The following is an 18,302-nucleotide window of genomic DNA, read 5'->3' on the forward strand; positions in this document are numbered from 1 at the left end:
TTTTATGTGGGCAGGGTGAAACTGGCTGTGGTCAGGGTGAGACTTTAAGCTTTTGATTTTTTCCCCTTATTTTGAAAGGGTTAAAAAGATGTTGTATATTTTGGTGTAATTTTAGAACTAGTATTAATTTTGTCACATGTGTAAGCGAGGATGAAAAGCGCTCAATCACTGTTACAAGATCCCATACTCTTGCAACGAATGCATCAAAAGGAAAATTTTGATGTCTTGACACTTGATTTTGTTTTTCTCTCCCTTTAATTTCTTTAAATAAAGAACTTTGTTAGGATGTAATTCACATTTTCAGTGGTTTTTATTCTATTATTGAATTGTACATCCTATACCACTGTCTTATATCAGAACATCATCATCACCCCCCAGAGAAACTCCATACCTGTTAGCAGTCACTCCCCCTTCTTCCATCTACTACTCCACCTCCTATTTGCCACTGTGTATTTTCCTGTTCTGTATAATTAGAATCTTACCAGGCATGGCCTTTTGGACCTGGGCGACTTTCACTTGACATAATGTTTCCAGGGTTTATCCATTTTGGGCATGTCTCAGTACTTCATTTCTTTTTATCATCAAATAATCTTCCATTTTGCTTATCCATTCCTCAGTTGATGGCATTTGGGTTACTTCTACCCTTTTGCTGCTGTTAATAATGTTACCGTGAATATTTGTGTAGAGGAATTTGTGTGGACATATGTTTTCAGGTCTCTGGGGGAGGAGGTATAGGATTGAAATTGCTAGCCCATCAACAAGGTTTAAGCATTTGATGAACTGCCAAACTGTTTTCCAAAGTGGCCACAGCACTTTCCAATCACACCAGCTATGTGTTCCAGTTTTTCCACATTTTCACCCACACTAGTTATTGTTAGGTTTTTATTTCTTCTTCTATTTTAAAATACATGCAATCATTTATGTATATGCGTACACACACACACACACACACACACACACACGAAAGGCAATAGTCTCCCATCTAAAATAGCTTTCCAAGCGAACCATCCTACCTTTGTTTTTGTTCTAGTGGTTATCATCATAATCCAAAGATTTCTTGATTCATTATTGGTTTTTTTTTCACTTTTTTAAACAAAAATTTCAAGTAGATTTAAAAGCAGACCCATATCCCCATCCCCAGCTACAACAATTGTCAACCTAGGACCACTCTTTCTATTTTTGTCAACTTCAAACATTATATATTTCCCCCATTGAAAGAATGAGGCTTTACCCCTAATTTACCCCTTCCAAGTATTTTTCTGTTTGCTTTGTTTTGTTTTTGAGATGGGCTCAAGTGATCATCCCTCTTCAGACTTTTAGGAGCTGAACCACAGGGATGCACCACCATGCCTGACTTCCTTTCCAAAATTTTTTGAGTAAATTATTTTTAGTTCTATTATCTCTGCAGTTTTGAGCACCTTAATCTCTTGGTCTGGTTCCATCAACTTTATTATTGTTTAACTCAGCCCCTCCCTGCTGAGTGCTGCACCTCTTTCTTTGCTTCTGCTCTGACCATGTTGGGCTATGCCTTTTGTGTTGTCAGGTAGAGCCTGTTCTCTAACCATAAATCTTCTGGGCTTTGTCTGTTGGTTGGTTCTTGGATTTGAAAATCAAGAGAGGGCATTATTATGACTTTAACTATTATTCACCTCAGAGCCATATATTGTGTAAGGATTACTTGTTTTTCCTACAGATTCAATAAAATGCTCCTTGTCCCAATGGGAGAAGAATGTTCTAAGCATCCCTTTGATACTTTTGTGACTCAGAAAATTGTGGTAGTCAGGAGGAATCATAGACTCACTCTAATCACTTATATCTCGTGTGACCTTTTATTCTTTAGCTATCTTGTGCCTTATGTCCCCAACTAGACAGGGAAATCCTTGAAAAGAAAGTGGTCTGTTTTGTTGCTACACCATTTGTTGCTTTTTCAGTAAAAATTAAATCAGTTTCCCTAAAAGTTGCAAACTATAACTTCATTTGCTGAGTAAACATAGCCAATACCATTAAAAGTCATTTTAGGTTCTACATATACTTTATTTTATAATGAATTATAAATATATAAATATTTTTAAAATAAAGCCATTAAAAACTTATAAATTAAAACTTGGACCTTCCACACTGTGAATATTTCTTTTGCATGGTGGTTTTTAGGCTTTCCAAGAAGTCTTTCAATGTTCTCTGCTTGGATTCACTCGCGGGAGAGTTGTGCTGCAAAAGAAACATTACATTAGGTTGCATGAGTAGCATCCAAGTCTCTCCACTATGTCTGTCTGCTTGGTCAAGCTCATGTGGCCTGAACAATTGGCAAACTGGGACCTCCCGTCGTCTAGCTTGATTGGGAGTCCAGCAGGATGCTACTTCCACTTCCAGAGCTGGTATCTGTAGCACCAACCCCTGCCTGCCTTCAGGGTGTGCTGCAGTCTCTGGACAGTGTGTCACAGCTAGCAGAGGCTCAGAGAGAGTAATGTGACGTGCCCGGTGCCACTGCCTGGTCACCTGGACGGTGACGAGACATGTCATGTTACCCTCCTGCCCACGGAACAGCTGCAGCTGTAATACAGCTCGGCCTCCAGTCCAGTATGAATCTCAGCTCTACCACTTATTAATTGCATAGCTTAGGACAAACAACTTAATTTATAAAAGCTTCAGTTCCTCCTTTTGTAAGGTGGAGACAATACTGCTTACTTCATAAGTTAATTAAGAGGATTAAAAGAAAATGTGTGTTGTGCCAGCTCCTATTCATTAGCTTTCCTTTTAAATGCAGCAGTAGCAGGGTGGGGATGAATGTCCCTGCCCTTCTCGAAAGGCGTTAGACAACACCCACCTGGCTGCAAGACTTCTGGCCCCACTCTCCCTCTTTCCTGTGGCATCCATTCTCTCTTCTTACTGGATTATTCCCATTGTGATACTAACATGCTGAACAGACCCCACCTTCAAGAACCTTCCTCATTCTGCAACTGCCCTTCAACTGCCATTCCATTTCTCTGCAACCTTATAGCAAAACTGTTAAGGTCTGTAAACAAGTCAAAATAACACCTGGTATTTTGCCAGGGGAATGTTAGAGTTCGTAAACAAGTCTGGATGGTGCCTGGCAAAATACCAGGTGTTATTTTGACTTGTTTACAGGCAGCAAATTAAGGGGGTACAGCAGGAGTAGGAGCCGTTTATTGTAGGACAACAGAGGTATTTATACATTTTGCACAGCTTATCTTAATTAGCATAAACTAGATACATCAGTCAACCAATAAGGAATCTCTACACTTAATGGCTCGCTTTTGTTACTTCTCAAACCACTCCCTCTGACATTTTGCCAGGCACCATCCAGACTTGTTTACGAACTGTAACATTCCCCTGGCAAAATACCAGGTGTTATTTTGACTTGTCTACAGACCTTAACACAAAACACCCCAAAAGAGTTTTCTGTACGCACTGCGCCTTCTTTATTACCTCTGCCCACCCATCCTCTACTGAGCTTACTCCAGGTGGGCTTTCATCCCTCCTCTCCATTTACATAAGCATCACTGATGGCCTCCATCACACCAGATTTGTGGCCATCACCCTCCCTCCATCTCATTTGATTTGTCAGGATGTTGGACATGGTCCATCCCCTGCTCAGGGGTTTTTTCATTTCCCTTCAGGGCTGAAACCACACTCTGATTTTCTCCTACTTCACTGGTGATAGTCTTCAGTCCTCCTCTTCCCTGACCTCTATATATGCCTCTGGAATGGGGCCTTGGATCTCTTGCTTTCTCTATTTTCTTTCATTTGTACTTTAGCACTTATCAGAGGACTCTCCATTTTATGTTATGAGCTCTGACTTCTCCCCTAAGCTCCAGCCTTTTTAACCATTTCCACTTTGTTATCCACTCAGTTTTGGGGGGGATGAGGCATAGTACTGGGGTTTGAACCCAGGACCCTGCACATGCTAGGCAAGTACTCTACCTCTGAGCCATATCCTCTACTCGGTACCTTGCATTCATTATGAACAATGTTGAACTCTTTCTCTGCTCAGTCTCCAACCCTGCTTTGCCCCAGGTCTTCCATGTCTCTGTAAATCCCCAAAGGAGTTCAGGCGGGGACCAAGAGGGTACCTTTTACTTCTTTCCCTCAACCCTCACAATTGACCTGTCAGCAAATCCTTTGAGGTCTATTTTTCATTATATCCCACATCGAACCACCTCTCTGGTCTCAGCCTGGTCTACTGTGGCAGCCTCTCAGCAGGCCCTTGGTTCTTCACTTCCTACTCAGTGTATTCACATGGGAGCCAGAGTGACCTGCCTGAACCCGTACAGGTGTTTCTACCATACCTGGGGCAGGATCCAAAGGCCTGTGTGAGCTGATCTAGTAAACCTCCCCTCGTTTGCTCTGCTGAAGCCACACTTGAAGCTTATTTTCACCTTAGGGCCTTTGCATAGCTATTCCTTCTGTATGTAAGACATGTGGCCTGTTCCCGCACTTAATTCAAGTATCTGCTCAGAATATATCACTGACTCCTAAATTAACCCCCCCTCCTATGACCTATGTTCTTTATTCCTATATTTTCGTTCATAGCCAGTATTACAACTAGACATCTGATTACATCTGATTCTTTTGTCTAATTCCCCCACTAGAATATTTCATGAGTCCCTATTCTGCCCCCTGATCTTTAACGCTTTATCCCCAATGCCTAGGCCAGCACCTGGCACTTGTAAAGCCTCAACAAATACTTGCTGAATGAATGGGTTCATTAATCAAGGGCATTACAACTAATAAGGAGAGTCATTTACAAGAGAGGCTGCTGTCCACCAGCAGCTACAATCTCAACCCACCAGTAGGACAGTGTAGCTTACCAACTGGGCCATGCTTCGGAGGTTCCTATAGAGTCCTCTCAGGAGTTTGAGAATGTCAAGTTTTCCATTTTTGTTCAAACACCTAGACACCGGGTGGTCTTGATAGGTCTGCCGAAGCACAGTTGTAACCCTGCAGAGGATTTCCTTCTCGGTTGTGTTCTAGAACGAGAAATGGCCTAGATGAGCCATGTGCTACACTATTCTGAGCATGGGAGAGAGATTTTTTCCTCCTTGTTTCCTCCTTCTAGGAAAACACATAGAGATGAATTTGCTCAACTGTGAAGCTACATTCAAGTCTTTCTGTGACATGAATAAAGGCTGGTGTCAGTCATAAATCACTATAAAGAACCTCTATTTATTACCTGGAAATGCAGCAACCTTCTCCTCTGAACCTCCAAGTTTCTCTTCCCTTGGAAAGTTTTGCTGAAGGGGTACCTGAATAAAGTCACCAAGTAGGTATATGGCAGTGGGGATTTGAATGCAGGGCCATCTGGTGCCGAGTCTATGCACCATGAGAAATGCCCACGTGAGCTCTTAGGTGCTTTCATTCTTACAAAGGGTTAAAATTCAGCTTTCCCTGGAATCCAACATACCTGTTGGATAAACAAATGCCTGTCCTTGGCCTGCACTGCATAGCCTTTTCCACGTGACCCTCCCTGTGAGATAGAGCGTGTGTGTAAAAGGCATGGTCCAAGTGAGGAGTTCAGGCATGTCCCCAGGCAGCATGAGGTAGGTGCCCAGTTCTGGGAAAGGTGCCCAGGAGTCTGGTCTGGGGAGATCAGGGAGGCTTCTTGGAAAGACACCATTGAGTTAGGACTTGGAAAGAGCTGCTATAACAAGGCTTGGGCATAAAATGGTATAGAGTGGATGCTGGCAGTACTGATGTGGGTCTGGCCACATGGCTCTTCTTGGGGACATTGAGCCTTAGAAAAGGGAATGTACAAGCAGCACAGAAGCTCTTGCTGGGAACCTGGGAGAGGAACTGTGTTTTAGTCTATACCAGGCCTGAGTGTTCTCCCATTTTCCATTAAAGAACACAGGCACAGAGCCCAGAGTGGTCTTAGCTTGGGCCCAATTTCTTTATCCGAGTCTGATGAAAAGCTGCTTCTAGCTTCTGCCAGGACATGCCTGGGGCCCCTGTTACTCAAAGTGCGGTCCCCGAAAAAGTAGCATGAACATCACCTGGGAACTTTTTAGAAACACAACTCCCGTCCCCTACCCTGGACCCACTGAGTCAGAGTGGGCGATGACAAGAGCCCCTCAGAATTTACATGAGAAGCATCTGAGTTCTTACAGTTGTGTTTACCCCCCTAATTATCAAGGTAATGTAACATTACCTCATTCATTAACAAAATTAAATTCATTCAACCCACCAGCCAGATATAACTACTAATATATTTTGGTAAATATCTTCCCAGGTTTTTTTTAAACACATTTTCCCCCAAATAGGAACTAACTGTTTCATAATCTTTTCCCACAATATACACTAAAAACACTTTCTGAAGCCATTTAAGCCTTTTAAGAAAGTGGGATTAGGAAAGGTGCGCTGACACATGCCTGTAATCCCAGCGATTTGGGAAGCCAAAGCAAGAGGATCGAAAGACGGAGATCAGCCTGAGCAACTTGGTGAGGCCCTGTCTCAAAATTTAAAATATAAAAACAAAAAGGACTCGAGATGAATCTCATTGGTGAAGAACTGCCAGATTCAAACCCCAATACTGCATAAAAAGAAATAATAAGTGGGACCGAGAACTACATAGGAACCCACTGTTCCCATGTATTTGTACCATGATTTGTCAATCTTCTAAGGTAGCAGGTTTTTTGCTTCTGTAAATAATGTAGCAGTGAGTGATTCTGCATTCATCTCATTTCTGAAGACTAAATTCTAGAAGTGCAGATTATATTTTAAGGTTTTTCCAAGAAGACTTAGACCTAGACTGAGGCACCAGAACCCCAGACGACACAGGCTTCTCCTTTCCCACGTGGGGGTTGGGGTCCCAGGGGCAGGCAGATGGAAGAACCCTTAGTGAACCAGCTGCAAGTCACTCCTGGTCTCTGACTCTAGTTGCCAACTGAGAGCAGTGCCAGGGGCTCCGGGCTGTGTGGTGAGCAAGGAGGGGCAACACCCTTGCTGCTGAAGAGAGAACCTGAGATCTGAGAGGGCAGAAAGAAGAGCCCCTCTGCTTATTTCCTCATCAAAACCTAGTGAGACTTTTCTGGAACTTTGGCTTGGAACCTGGGAATTAAACTGCCTATTAGTTTAAATCAGTCTATAGCTACATCATATAGGAAAAAAAAAACCCTCTAACAATATTTTTCAAAGAACTTTCTAAAAGTAATTAAGCTAAAATTGTAATTGAAAAGAATCTGCATCAAATGGAAAAATTTTAAAGGAACTAATTCTAAAGGCAGTTTTGGTTAAAGACCTTAAAATTTTAGCTTATTGGTTTTGCTGCCAAAGAACAACATTCCACCTCATCCCTGACTTCTTGTCATCTGCCTGTGGAACTTTCTGCCTCAGTGGGTCTGGCAGTGGCTCACAGAGCATACTTTGACAACCCAGCACACTTTGTAGCTCAGACCTGCTAAAAAAGAGACTCAAAATGTGACCACTGGCCCCAAGGGCACTTTTCCACTGAGCTACATCTTCAGTCCTTTTATTTATTTTGAGATATGGTCTCTCTAAGTTGCTTAGCACCTCATTAAATTGCTGAGTTTGACTTTGAACTTTCGATCCTCTTGCGTTAGCCTTTTGAGTTGCTGGAATTACAGGTGTGCACCATCACACCTGGCCAAACTACTGGAATTCTTGATTCCCAAAAGAAATCAAATGAATATGCTTGGTTTTAGAAAGATATTATGTTTGGGGAACACAAAGAAGTAGCTTTTCCTACCATATACTACTTTGTGGGATTTTGAAAATAATACTCTTTCTCCATTCAGAAACATCTTAATATATAAGTAGGCAGTGCTGAGTGTCTGAGGGAAAGAAAAGAATGGAAAAGTGAGGTTGTCAATTCCAGCAGGACAAGACACAGTCTGGGGTAAGGCTGTGAGATGGGTTAGCAAGAAAGCAGCCACACAGGACACCCTGTGTGTGAGAACTAGGAGTCAGCAGGTGGGGAGGGGTCATCTAGATGCAGCCCAGAGTCACAGGGGGACCTCCTGTGACTGCTGGACCTCCTCAGAAGTGCAGATTATATTTTAAGTTTTTTTCCAACTGCTGGACCTCCTCAGAATCATCACTTCTCTACAACCCAATCTGTGACTTTAATCACGGTTATATTATATTAACCCTCTCCACTAACTCAAGAGCTACATTCCAATCAACCTTCAAATCACCTTCAAGATCACTTTCATATCCTTAAATATGGAAGCTGAGGCTCTGAGAGGTGTGAAGACTTGTCACAGGCCATACAGATAGTTAATGGCAGAATTGAGGCTAAAATCTCAAGCGCTCTCACTTCCAGACCCTCCTACCTCCATGAGGGCCAGATGCTGATGAGCTGGTCCCTTTCCTTGGCTTTGGTACAGCCCTCTCCATATGCAGCAGGCCATGGGAGAACCCAAGGCACAATCTAGGGACTCTTGGCTTCTGGTGGGTACCATATGGGTTGGAAGGACTTAGAGATTTTATATATATATAAAATTATATATATGTGTGTGTATATATATATATATATGTATGTGTGTGTATATATTATCCTTCAGAATCTTACCCTGCATCAGAGTTCAGAATAATCTTTAGTGAAATGCGATAGTCCAGATAAAAAGCTGAAGAAGAGTTTTCCTTGTGGAGTAGGATGGGCCCTGTTCATGGCCTGGGTGCTGAACAGGGGCTTCCCTGCTGGCCAAGTCAGCCCTTAGTTCACATGGCAAGCAGGTAGCTAAGGGACCACTGGTGAATTGAGGCTTTGGGGCTTTCCTTCTCAGTTGTGTGTTTCCATGAAAACAGGAACTGAAGTGCACAAGCTATTGATATGGCTATAGTCATGTGTTTGTCAGAGAAAATGCACTATCAGCTGTCACATCTATCTCCTCCCACTACAGATGGGGGGTGGTGAGACTGCAGGAGGCAGAAAGGCGAGATGCCCAAGCAGTAAGAAGCAGGAATATGTTGGACTCTATCTGGCAGGATGGAGGTAGACCAGGCTGCAGGAGCTTTGGCAGGACCAAGCAAGCTGAGGTCTTTGGAGAGCCAGCCCCATATCCCAGCAGACTGCTAGGTGACCAGGCTGTGAGAGAGAAGGGGCTCTGGCAATACCTTCTCTGTTGCCATAGGAAGTCTCTTAGACAAAGTGAAAGCGCCCTCAACCTATAATCTCAATATCTGTTTTTGTGAGAGTATTTGGTTCTCAAAACTGCATGGGCCAAAAAAAAATTCTCCCATTCAGCAGGCATGTATTGAGTGCCTCCTGTGTTCCAGGTATTATACCCAATGCTGAGTTAAATCCTAGAGAGCTTTTCTTTGACAAGATCTGAATTAGGATTACAAACTTCAAGTTTTCTATTAGGTATCTTCTAAATCAAGTGAAACCGAAAACTTCAAAACACGCTTAAGAGTAAAAAATCAGAATTCCAATTATATGAAAACATTTAACACCCTATAATTAATTTGCGCCTGTTCATTTTTCATTAAAGAAATGTTCCATTCAAACTTTTGTGGATAGCCCTCCTCTCCCAAGTCACTCATCTGCCAAAGCAGACCATGGAACAGCCTCTTACCTTGGGGACAGCAAAGACGTCTGCTACCATCAGCTCCATGCATGTAGTCTTTGGCACAAGCAGGAACGAGAGAGCAAGAGACAGAGTTAGCCTCCAACAGGACAGAGAAATCCCTGATAAGCATTTCCCACTCCCTCACATTGGGAAAACTTCCCAGACTTCCCCAGAAGAAAGTGCCAGGGAAAAGTCTTGCTATGCTCCCTGCCTGGCCACCAACATCCACTATCAATTTCTCCCACAAACTATGTCTTTCTCATGATCTGGAACTACCCACAGCATCACCAGAACATCTGGAGAGATGGTACCAGATAGGCTACTCACCTTTTTCCCTGAGAGTGTGTTCAAAGTTTTGATGATCTCTTCTAAGGTAACGTCGCATCCGTGGGTGAAGTTGCCAGGGCATACTAGGAGACAGAAGAGAGTGGCAATCAGCAGGGGGGTGAGACCCATCAATAGGTGTCTTTTGGCAGTGACAATGTGAGAGGATTAGTTTATCAGGGGAGGCTAACAATGCAATTCTGACAAAGATATCTCTATATATAGATTTAAAATTGCTGAAACCAAAGGAAAATAAGTTTACATTGGAAATTTTCGTTACACCAGATTGTCAGTTATTTGAGGCCAATCAGCGCCTCTCTTCCAGGAGAAAAAATACTTCATGAAAACAGGTAAAATGTTCCTGTGAAATCAGACCAGTAGGAAAATGAAACCTTTTTTTAAAATTAACTACAAAGTTTCAGCATAGGAAATTACACCATAATTTGCTCTGTAGATTAATCTTATCAGCTTGGGGTGGTTGCTGGCTTTTTACTTTGCATAGAAGGAAGAGGCCACAGGTGTCCGAATTTGTGTTAGTGCCATCCTCCTGGGGAAAGATCGAGTAATGTCAGGAAAGTTTGACTTGCATGGTGTTTCTACCTGGCTTCTTCCAGGTATGGGGGGAATCTTGGAAACTCTCCTGTCACGGGAAAGCTGACCTGGGTTCTTCTCTGAGTGGAAGAATAACAGGCCCAGGCCTTCTCCTGTCCTGGTACAGCACCTGCTGTTTTTGCAAGTGGATGTCTTCAGTGAGGGACAAGTAACATCAGGTGGGGCCCAGGTTGGGTCCTACCAGGTCCTTTAAGGTCTATACCAAGAAGAAGGCCATGGGCAAGGTTGAAGGTTGTCTATCCTGAGGCTTCAGGAGTGACCACTTTTTAAGAGAACCTTGAACACATTCCCAGCTACTTAGGAAAAGGGACTATAATCGTCCAAGTCACCCATCAGTTCTCTTTGTGAATACCCCATCACCCACATGCTGTCTTAATCTAATTCTTGTGGTTCTGGTGAGGTGAACATTGTCTCACGCTGTTAGTCAGCCTAAAGACAAACATCGTGTATTTATGGCATATGAAATTGTTGTTTTGATTTTTTGTGATGCTAGAGACCAAACCCAGTGCCTTGCACATGCGAGGCAAGCGCTCTACCATGGGCTACCTCCCGGCACTTTTTTATTTTTATTTTGAGACAGGGTCTCACTGAGTTGTTCAGATGGGCTTCTGAATATTTTTTTAAAAAATGTGTATATTGTGGAATTGCTTAAGCACGCAATCAACACAGTATTCATTTGTGGTGAGAACACTTCAAATCTACCTATAGTCCATGATTTTTAAGAATACAATGCATTGGGGCTGGGGTTGTGGCTCAGCAGTAGAGCAACTTGCCTAGCACATGTGAGGCCCTGGGTTCGATCCTCAGTACCACATAAAGATAAGTAAATAAAATAAATGTATTGTGTCCAACTACAACTAAAAAATAAATATAAAAATACAATGCATTGTTATTAAGTATAAGAGATATTTTGTATGTTTTGACCAATATCACCCCTGCCTTCCCTCTCTCTCCTCCTGGTGACCACCATTCTACTCTGTGTCTGTCAGTTTAACTTTTTAGATTACACAAGTAAAGGAGATCATGTGGCATTTGTCCTGGGCCTGGCTTATTTCCCTAAGCATGACATCCTCCCAGATCATCCACATTGTCACAGGTGTCCCAGTAGCCTTCTTTATTAAGGCTGAATAGCGTTCTGTTGTGCACATGCAGCTTTGGAACTTATTGCAGTGTCTCAGGCTCTGTGAAATTGAGACTCTGGAAAATGTGTCAGGAGGATCCTCAGACCTTGTTCAGGATCCTTCTCTTGGGACCATGCAATGACGTTGCTAAACTCGGTGCTATGATTTCTGACGTCAGCTTCCTGCAGTTGTGCCACAATTCACAGTTAAAGGCACAGCCTTCCACAAGACCACCCTCCTGCAGATACTGGTTGCAAATTTGGGAGACCTCATCCCACCTTCACTTCTGATCATCTGGCTACAAATTTGGGGGTTCCCACTACGCTCTCAGGTTCAGTAATTTGCTAGAATGACTCAGGGAATCATGAAAGTGCTACATAAAGTCATAATTTCTTTCTTTCTTTCTCTCTCTCTCTCTCTCTCTCTCTCTCTCTCTCTCTCTCTCTCTCTCTTTCTTTCTTTCTTTCTTTCAGATTGAACTCAGGAGTGCTCAATCACTGAGCCACATCCCCAGCCCTTTGTTGTATTTTTTTTAGAGACAGGGTCTCACTGAGTTGTTTAGGTCCTAAATTGCTGAGGCTGGCTTTGAACTTGCAATCCTCCTGCCTCACCCTCTGAGTTGCTGGGATTACAGGCGTGCACCACTGCACTTGGCACAATTTTTTTTCTTTAGAACAAAAATGTAAATGAGAACAAGCCCAAAGAGGAGAAGTGGAGGGTGAAGTCTAGGAGGGACCCAAACTCAGCTTCCATTATCTTCTCCCCCATGAAGTCACAGAGCCTCACTTTCTCAGCTCCTCAGTGTGTGACAGAATTCAGAGTATTTCCGAATTAGGGAGACTCCCCTGAGCGTTGGTATCCAGAGTTTTTCCTGGGGTTGTGCTGTGCAGGCATGGTTGATTGGACCACTGGTCACTCAGCTGAGTCCATTCTCTGGGCCCCCTCCACTGGCAGAGGCCAGGCCAAGACCATAGTCTCTCAGTGGTGTGGCCAATCTCATCCTGATTCGTCTCATTAGCTAAAAGTATCTCGGGGTCCATGAGGAGTCTCTTGACTGGTGCAAATGATCAGGTCCCACCATGAATAACAAAGATAGGCCGATTGCTCAGGAAATCCCATGGATTTAGGTTTTTTCCAGGCACTAGTGACAAAGAATAACTGCATTCTTTTAACTGCATTCTTTATTCCAAGGGGCGTAGCCATTGGACCAAGAGCCAGACCTCTCTGGGTGAAGTCAGGGGAGAGTTTGTGAGAAGAACATGAGGTTTCTTGCAGGACTGGTGGGGACATCAGCTCAGATTAACCCTTGTGTGGAGTGAGGCAGGGTAGCGGCTCAGAGTGAGCAGAGGAAGTCTGTTCAGAGCACTGCCACGCTAGAGGAGTCCTGCTAAATAACTCAGATTCTCCAGGAAAAGCCAGGCGGCAGAGCCAGAGCTGGAGGCAGTCTGGGTTCTGGAGCATCTCAGAGGCAGTGGGAGGTGAGTCAGAAAAGGAATATAATATGGGAGCCTTTAGCTCAGAAGCAGAATACTGACTGTTCTGTTTGTTGAATGAGGCAAGAGAAAAAAGGATGAACTTTGGAAAGTGACCAGAAGTTTCCCTTCTCAAAGGGAAGAAAGTGGCTATCCTGCCCTGCAGTGACAGCACCATGGCACCTGTGAGTGTGGCCGGCCAGGCAGAGGTTGGGAAGACTGATGTCTGCACCATCACAGACAGAGAGGACAGCAGCAGCCATCACCACGAAGGAACCACCAAGCCAGCGGGAGTTGTGGGCAGTGACTGGTAGGTAGGTGGGCAGGTGGGCACCAAAGTTTAGGAGAGAAGCGGAAAGATGCTCTTGGGCTCTGGCAGTATCCATCTCAGACCCTTGCCCTTGCCCTTGCCCTTCAGACAAGCTGAGAACCAGCACTAGCCTCTCCCTGGCCAAAGAACTTTCCACTCAGACCCTGAAACAGCAGTCACAAGCACTGGGTGGTGGAGTCCAGAAAACACGTCACTTATTGAATCTGTGACATGGGCGGATGGATCACTAACCTTGGGCCTCGGTTTCCTCAGGAATGGTGTCGCTCTTCCTTTTGGATTCCTTTGAGGAGTGAAGGAGAGATAAGCACTTGGCACATGTCACTCTTTAAAGGGTGGCTGTTCCCAGAGGCTGCCTGAGCTCACATGGCTAAGAGAGGGGACTCAACTCCACAGCCCATCAGGCCCCGTTGTACTGTGTCCTCCCAAGATGACCTTGAGCATGCCCTCAGCATCTTCTGTACAGTGTGGGAGAGGAGCAGCTGTACTTGGCTCTTGAGGTTGTTATGAGGAATAAATCAGTTAAAACTTAAAGTACTTAGAAAAGTGCCCACATATGTGAGCCCCCCGGGAGTGGCAAGATTGTTATCATTAGTCCTCTCTTGGTTGGCCAGATGTTAGCAAGTCCAAGGCTGGACTGGGCAACGGAGCCTCATGGATGCTACCCACACTTGTCCCTCCCAGGTGTCTCCTTGTTAGCCTGTGGATCCCTGTCCTTGTTTCTGGTGAGTTCTGATTGTTACTCTGCAGCCCTCAGACTCTTGTTGCTGGATTCCAGACAGGAAATGGACACTGCCATGGATGCTTTAGTCAGAACAGGACTTAAGCAGGTGCTATAACTGTGTTGGGAGGGAGAGGAGCAGTCTCCACCCTGGGCTCTGGATTCTAAAGTGCTGACCCACAGGGGGGCCCCTGCCTCTGAGGCGATGGTCATTGGCACCCCACCCAACAGGGCTGCAATGTGGGGATGCTGCCCCAACAGCCTCCCATCACCTACAAAACTGCTCCAGGAGAAAATCTTATCTCCCCACAGCCCAAAGGAAAAGGAGGATGGTGATGACCTCTCCTCTCCCATCCACAGCTCGTTGGAGAAGCCAGTTTGCATCCAGACCCTCGCTTCAGGGAGTCTGAGAAATGTCACCGTGCTCCTTCAAGTCTGCAGTATTGGAAGGCACCCTAGAAGGGGAGAAGAACTGAGGTTCAGCAAGGCACCTGGGCAGCTCAGGCTTGCCTAGGCAGCCATCCCCACTGCCCCTGCCCAACCTGTGCCCTGTGGCTCTCACCTTCCTTCCTCTTCCCTTACTTAGGTGGCAAGAACCCTGTTCAGCTCCTAACAGGCTTACTGAAGAAATGATAATTCTGTGCATGAATGATGTTTAAGTGGAGATTGAAATAAATGTATTTCTGCTAGGAGTAGAGCAGGGTGGGGACTGGAGCCATGGCAGGGAGTCATCCCTGGACAGAGAAACTGGCATGGCTGAACTGGAAAAAGCGCTATGGGAAAGAATATTGTGGATTTGTCAATCAGCAGTTGTACAGTGTCTAGGATTGAGGGCGCCCAGCTAGTTCTGACCTTGGAAAATCTACCCCGTCCAAGCATCTCTATAAAACTGGGCTATAATCCCAGTGGCTCAGGAGGCTGAGGCAGGAGGATCACAAGTTCAGAACCAGCCCCAGCAATTTATCGAGGCTCTAAGCAACTCAGTGAGACCCTATCTCTAAGAAAAATACAAAATAGGGCTGGGGGTGTGGGTCAGTAGTTAAACACCCCTGGGTACCTAATCTCTGGTATTAATAAATATATAAATAAATAAATAACCTGGCCTAATTATTGGGGTATGGGGCAATTGTGTGAGGTAATACATAGAAACTATTTGCATGGTGCCTGGCAAATCAAAAAAGCCAGCTGTTGATATAAGCAGCAGCATTTGGAATCTGCTGAATCCAGATTCACCCAGGGTGAGGAAGAGTGGGGAATCATGGGGCCCCAGGTTCCTGGCTCAGGGAGCTGCCCTTCAAAAAGATGGTGGTTTAGGAGGGCAGGTGGTGGTTTGGAATGGTAAATTGAGGGGTGACCACAGCTCTGAGCATGGAAGAAATTCTTAGTCTATAGACTAAGCTGCAGGGGGAAAATGTATCATCAGGGGTCAAGGGAAGAGCAGGACAAGAAATGACGTAAGATACACCGGAACACTGGGAAGTAACGAGGCAGAAGAGGGGGCAGGTGGCCTGACAAGAGGCCCTGGGCAGGGCAGGCTAAGAACCCAGATATGAGAGTCTCAGAAAGGAGAAGCAAGTGGTCAGCACATCAGATGGTCCTCATAGGTGAGGCAAGATAAGGCACAAGACTGTCAGCTGGATTCAGCGATGAACTGATAAGTGGTGACATCTGTGAGATGGTTTCCGAGTGCAGTGGGAACAGATGCAGGCTGGAAGGAGCCCGTGGTGTGTGAAAGGCAGACTTTGCTGGGGTTCAGGCTGCAAGGGGGATGGAGGTCTGGTTGATGGTTGCATTTCGATGGAATCTTCTGGAGCACAGGCCTCCCCAGCTCAGCAAATGGCAACTCCATCCTTCAAGTTGCTCCTAAAAATCTCACGCACCCACATCCAACCTCCTCACAGCCCCTGCACTGTGTTCAGACTTAATGATATACTATTGTTGGAGGGATATGAGAGTGTAGGGATGAGACGAAATTGGCCTTCAGTCACTAACTGATGAGGTAGGACAATGGACGCCAGGAAGTTACTTTTGTAAATGTTTTAACTTTTCTTTTTTTTCTTTTTTCTTTCTTTTTTCTTTTTTTCCTTTTTTTTTTTTTTTTTTTTTTGGCACCAGGACTCAAACCCAGAGGAGCTTAACCACTAAGCCACATCCCCAACCCTTTTTAATTTTTGAGGCAGGGTCTCGCTAAGTTGCTAAGGCTGGCTTCACACTTGTGATCCTCCTGCCTCAGGCTCCCAAATTCCTGGGATTATAGGCATGCACCACCACACCTGGCTTAAATCGTTCAACTTTTCTATAATAAGAGACTTTAAAGCCTTAATGGGGCTGGGAGTGTAGCTCAGTGATAGTGTGCTTGCTGAGCATGGGCCGGGCCCTGGGTTCAATCCTCAGCACCCCAAAAAGCAAAACAACAATAACAACAAAAACTTCTATGGATAGCAAACTTAAATGTATTTAATATTTCTTAATGTCATGTACACCTTTGTATGCGTTTATGTCCATAATCTCTTACATATTTATGTAAATATATGTGTTGATATTTACATTGATCCATACACACTCTTACACACACATCTTCCAGAATGTTCCTACCTCTCACTCCCCCACTGCCATGTCTCCTCTCATTTCCTGCCTGGATTTCTTTGGAAGCCTCATGGCCCATCTTCCTTACTCTTCTCACAGTACCCAGAATGGTTCTGTCAAAAACTGAGTCAGAGGGATTCCCAGCGGGGGAGTCCTAGCGAGTCTCCTGGCCCTTGCCGGCCACCTTCCTGGGCTGCAGCCACGTGGAGGAAACGGGTGCCATTTGCAGTGTCCTCTCTGGATGCTTTTCCTCCCATTTTCAAATGGCTCTCTCCCAGCCTTCCTCCCTCTCCCTGGGCCTCTGTTCTCATCTCTCTCATGGGGGAGGATCTCCCGGACTGTCCTGGCCACCTCTGGAGCACACTTGGGCCACCTGACATGCCCTGTGCTGCTGCTTAATGTATTCTGTCCCCCACTAGAAGTAACCTTGCTTTGTTCATCGTGGATCCCAGCACCTAGAACAGTGTCTTCCATCTAGCAAGGTCTCAGTCAGTTCTTGTTGAATGAGTGAGTGGATGGAGCTCCGATTCACAGAGGGGCAACTGAGATATGGCCCAAGAGACAACAGCTGAAGTCAAGGTCACAGTGGGACTCCCAAGTCAGGGCTGGTTTTACTGGGGAGTCCCTGCTGCAAGCCCTGGGCTGCATGTTCTGCCCACATCCCTAAGAAGGCAGGGGAAGGAACCCTAAGCACAGATGCAGGGAGGACCCTGCTCCAGAGCACAGGAGCTAAGGTAGGCCTCTGGCTTCGGTGAGCAGGTGGACACATAGCTGCACAGGCTGCCGTCCTCTGTTCTTTGGGAAGCAGGTGGAAGTCTTTCTCCTGAGAGGGGAGTCTGCTGAAGAGTCAGCAGAAATCTTATGTCTGTCCCAGGATCACTCTCAGAGCTGGACTGGCCACCGGCCCCTTTCCCATCTCCCTCCCATTGGCTCCTCTGACCCAGCCTGGCAGGCCAGGGCCAGGAGAAGATCCCCAGGAATAGAGTACCCTCCTCTCTCTAGGTCAATGAAGGGTATGACTGGCCCAAGAGGCCCAGCCCAGGTAGAAGCGGTGGGCCCCTGGCCAGGCTGTAGGTGCTGCCTCTCAGGCCCCTGCAGGTCCCCAGCCCCTCTCCTGGGAGAGCAAGGGTCAGGAGAATCTTGCTGGGCCCTTCACCTGCCCCAGTCCTAATCAGCTTCTCCAGGGATCAGATACCCATCCCAGGTTCTTGTCACTTTTTTAAATTTAAATTTCTTTGTTCCCCAATGGGAAATAAATGTATGCTTATTATAGAACTTGTGGGAAACAAAGAGTAGAAAAAAGAAGAGTAAATCAATGAGAAATTGCTTTTCCTGGTGTGATGTTCACTTTGGGTCCTCTGGTGTAGGCCTGGGGCTGGGCAAGGGTTCATAGATCTTCTGGTCTGGGCAGCCAATAGGTCATAGGGGCCACCATGGCTGACTTGGGCCTTCCTCCCCACGTGGGTTTCAGGAAAAGCCGTGCGGCCCCCGCAGTCTTGTCCATAGTGATGTAGAGTTCGAGCTGACGAGAGTTGCTATATTTAATTTGGGTGTCTGCGTCACCTCTGACCACACAGCAGCCGAGGCAGT

The 18,302-nt window shown here is 45.4% G+C and overlaps 2 protein-coding genes across 3 annotated transcripts in view; one reads left to right on the forward strand and one right to left on the reverse strand.

The window, feature by feature from the left end:
- Kif3a (kinesin family member 3A) overlaps positions 1–15,223 on the forward strand; it is a 62,697-nt gene extending 47,474 nt beyond the window's left edge. The window contains exons 19-20 of one of the 2 annotated variants that reach the window (XR_013439278.1): positions 13,216–13,387; positions 14,487–15,223. Coding sequence is in view for 1 of the 2 variants with exons in the window: in XM_078050824.1 (XP_077906950.1) it covers positions 13,216–13,246 (31 nt within the window). In the remaining variant the exon portion in view is untranslated. Of the gene's footprint in view, positions 1–13,215 lie in introns of both variants that reach the window. The other variant, XM_078050824.1, reaches the window with a different exon arrangement.
- Positions 2,098–10,120, reverse strand: Il4 (interleukin 4). Its single transcript, XM_078019192.1, has 4 exons — positions 9,876–10,120; positions 9,555–9,602; positions 4,830–4,988; positions 2,098–2,496 (listed from the first exon to the last, which is right to left on the reverse strand). Exons 1-4 carry the CDS (start codon positions 10,002–10,004, stop codon positions 2,098–2,100), a joined length of 735 nt encoding a protein of 244 aa, XP_077875318.1. The 5' UTR covers positions 10,005–10,120.
- Positions 15,224–18,302: the final 3,079 nt, after the last annotated feature.

Source organism: Ictidomys tridecemlineatus, chromosome 1, assembly GCF_052094955.1.
Source record: "Ictidomys tridecemlineatus isolate mIctTri1 chromosome 1, mIctTri1.hap1, whole genome shotgun sequence".
Lineage (NCBI taxonomy): Eukaryota > Metazoa > Chordata > Mammalia > Rodentia > Sciuridae > Ictidomys > Ictidomys tridecemlineatus.

Bases quoted from the DNA above. Each gene is read 5' to 3' on its own strand.
- Il4 (XM_078019192.1), bottom strand. From the start codon at position 10,004: ATGGGTCTCACCCCCCTGCTGATTGCCACTCTCTTCTGTCTCCTAGTA. The intron at 9,603-9,875 runs GTGAGTAGCCTA...CTTGTGCCAAAG, and splicing joins ACACACTCTCAGGGAAAAAG to ACTACATGCATGGAGCTGAT. The intron at 2,497-4,829 runs GTAAGCTACACT...GTCACCGTCCAG, and splicing joins TCCGAAGCATGGCCCAGTTG to GTGACCAGGCAGTGGCACCG.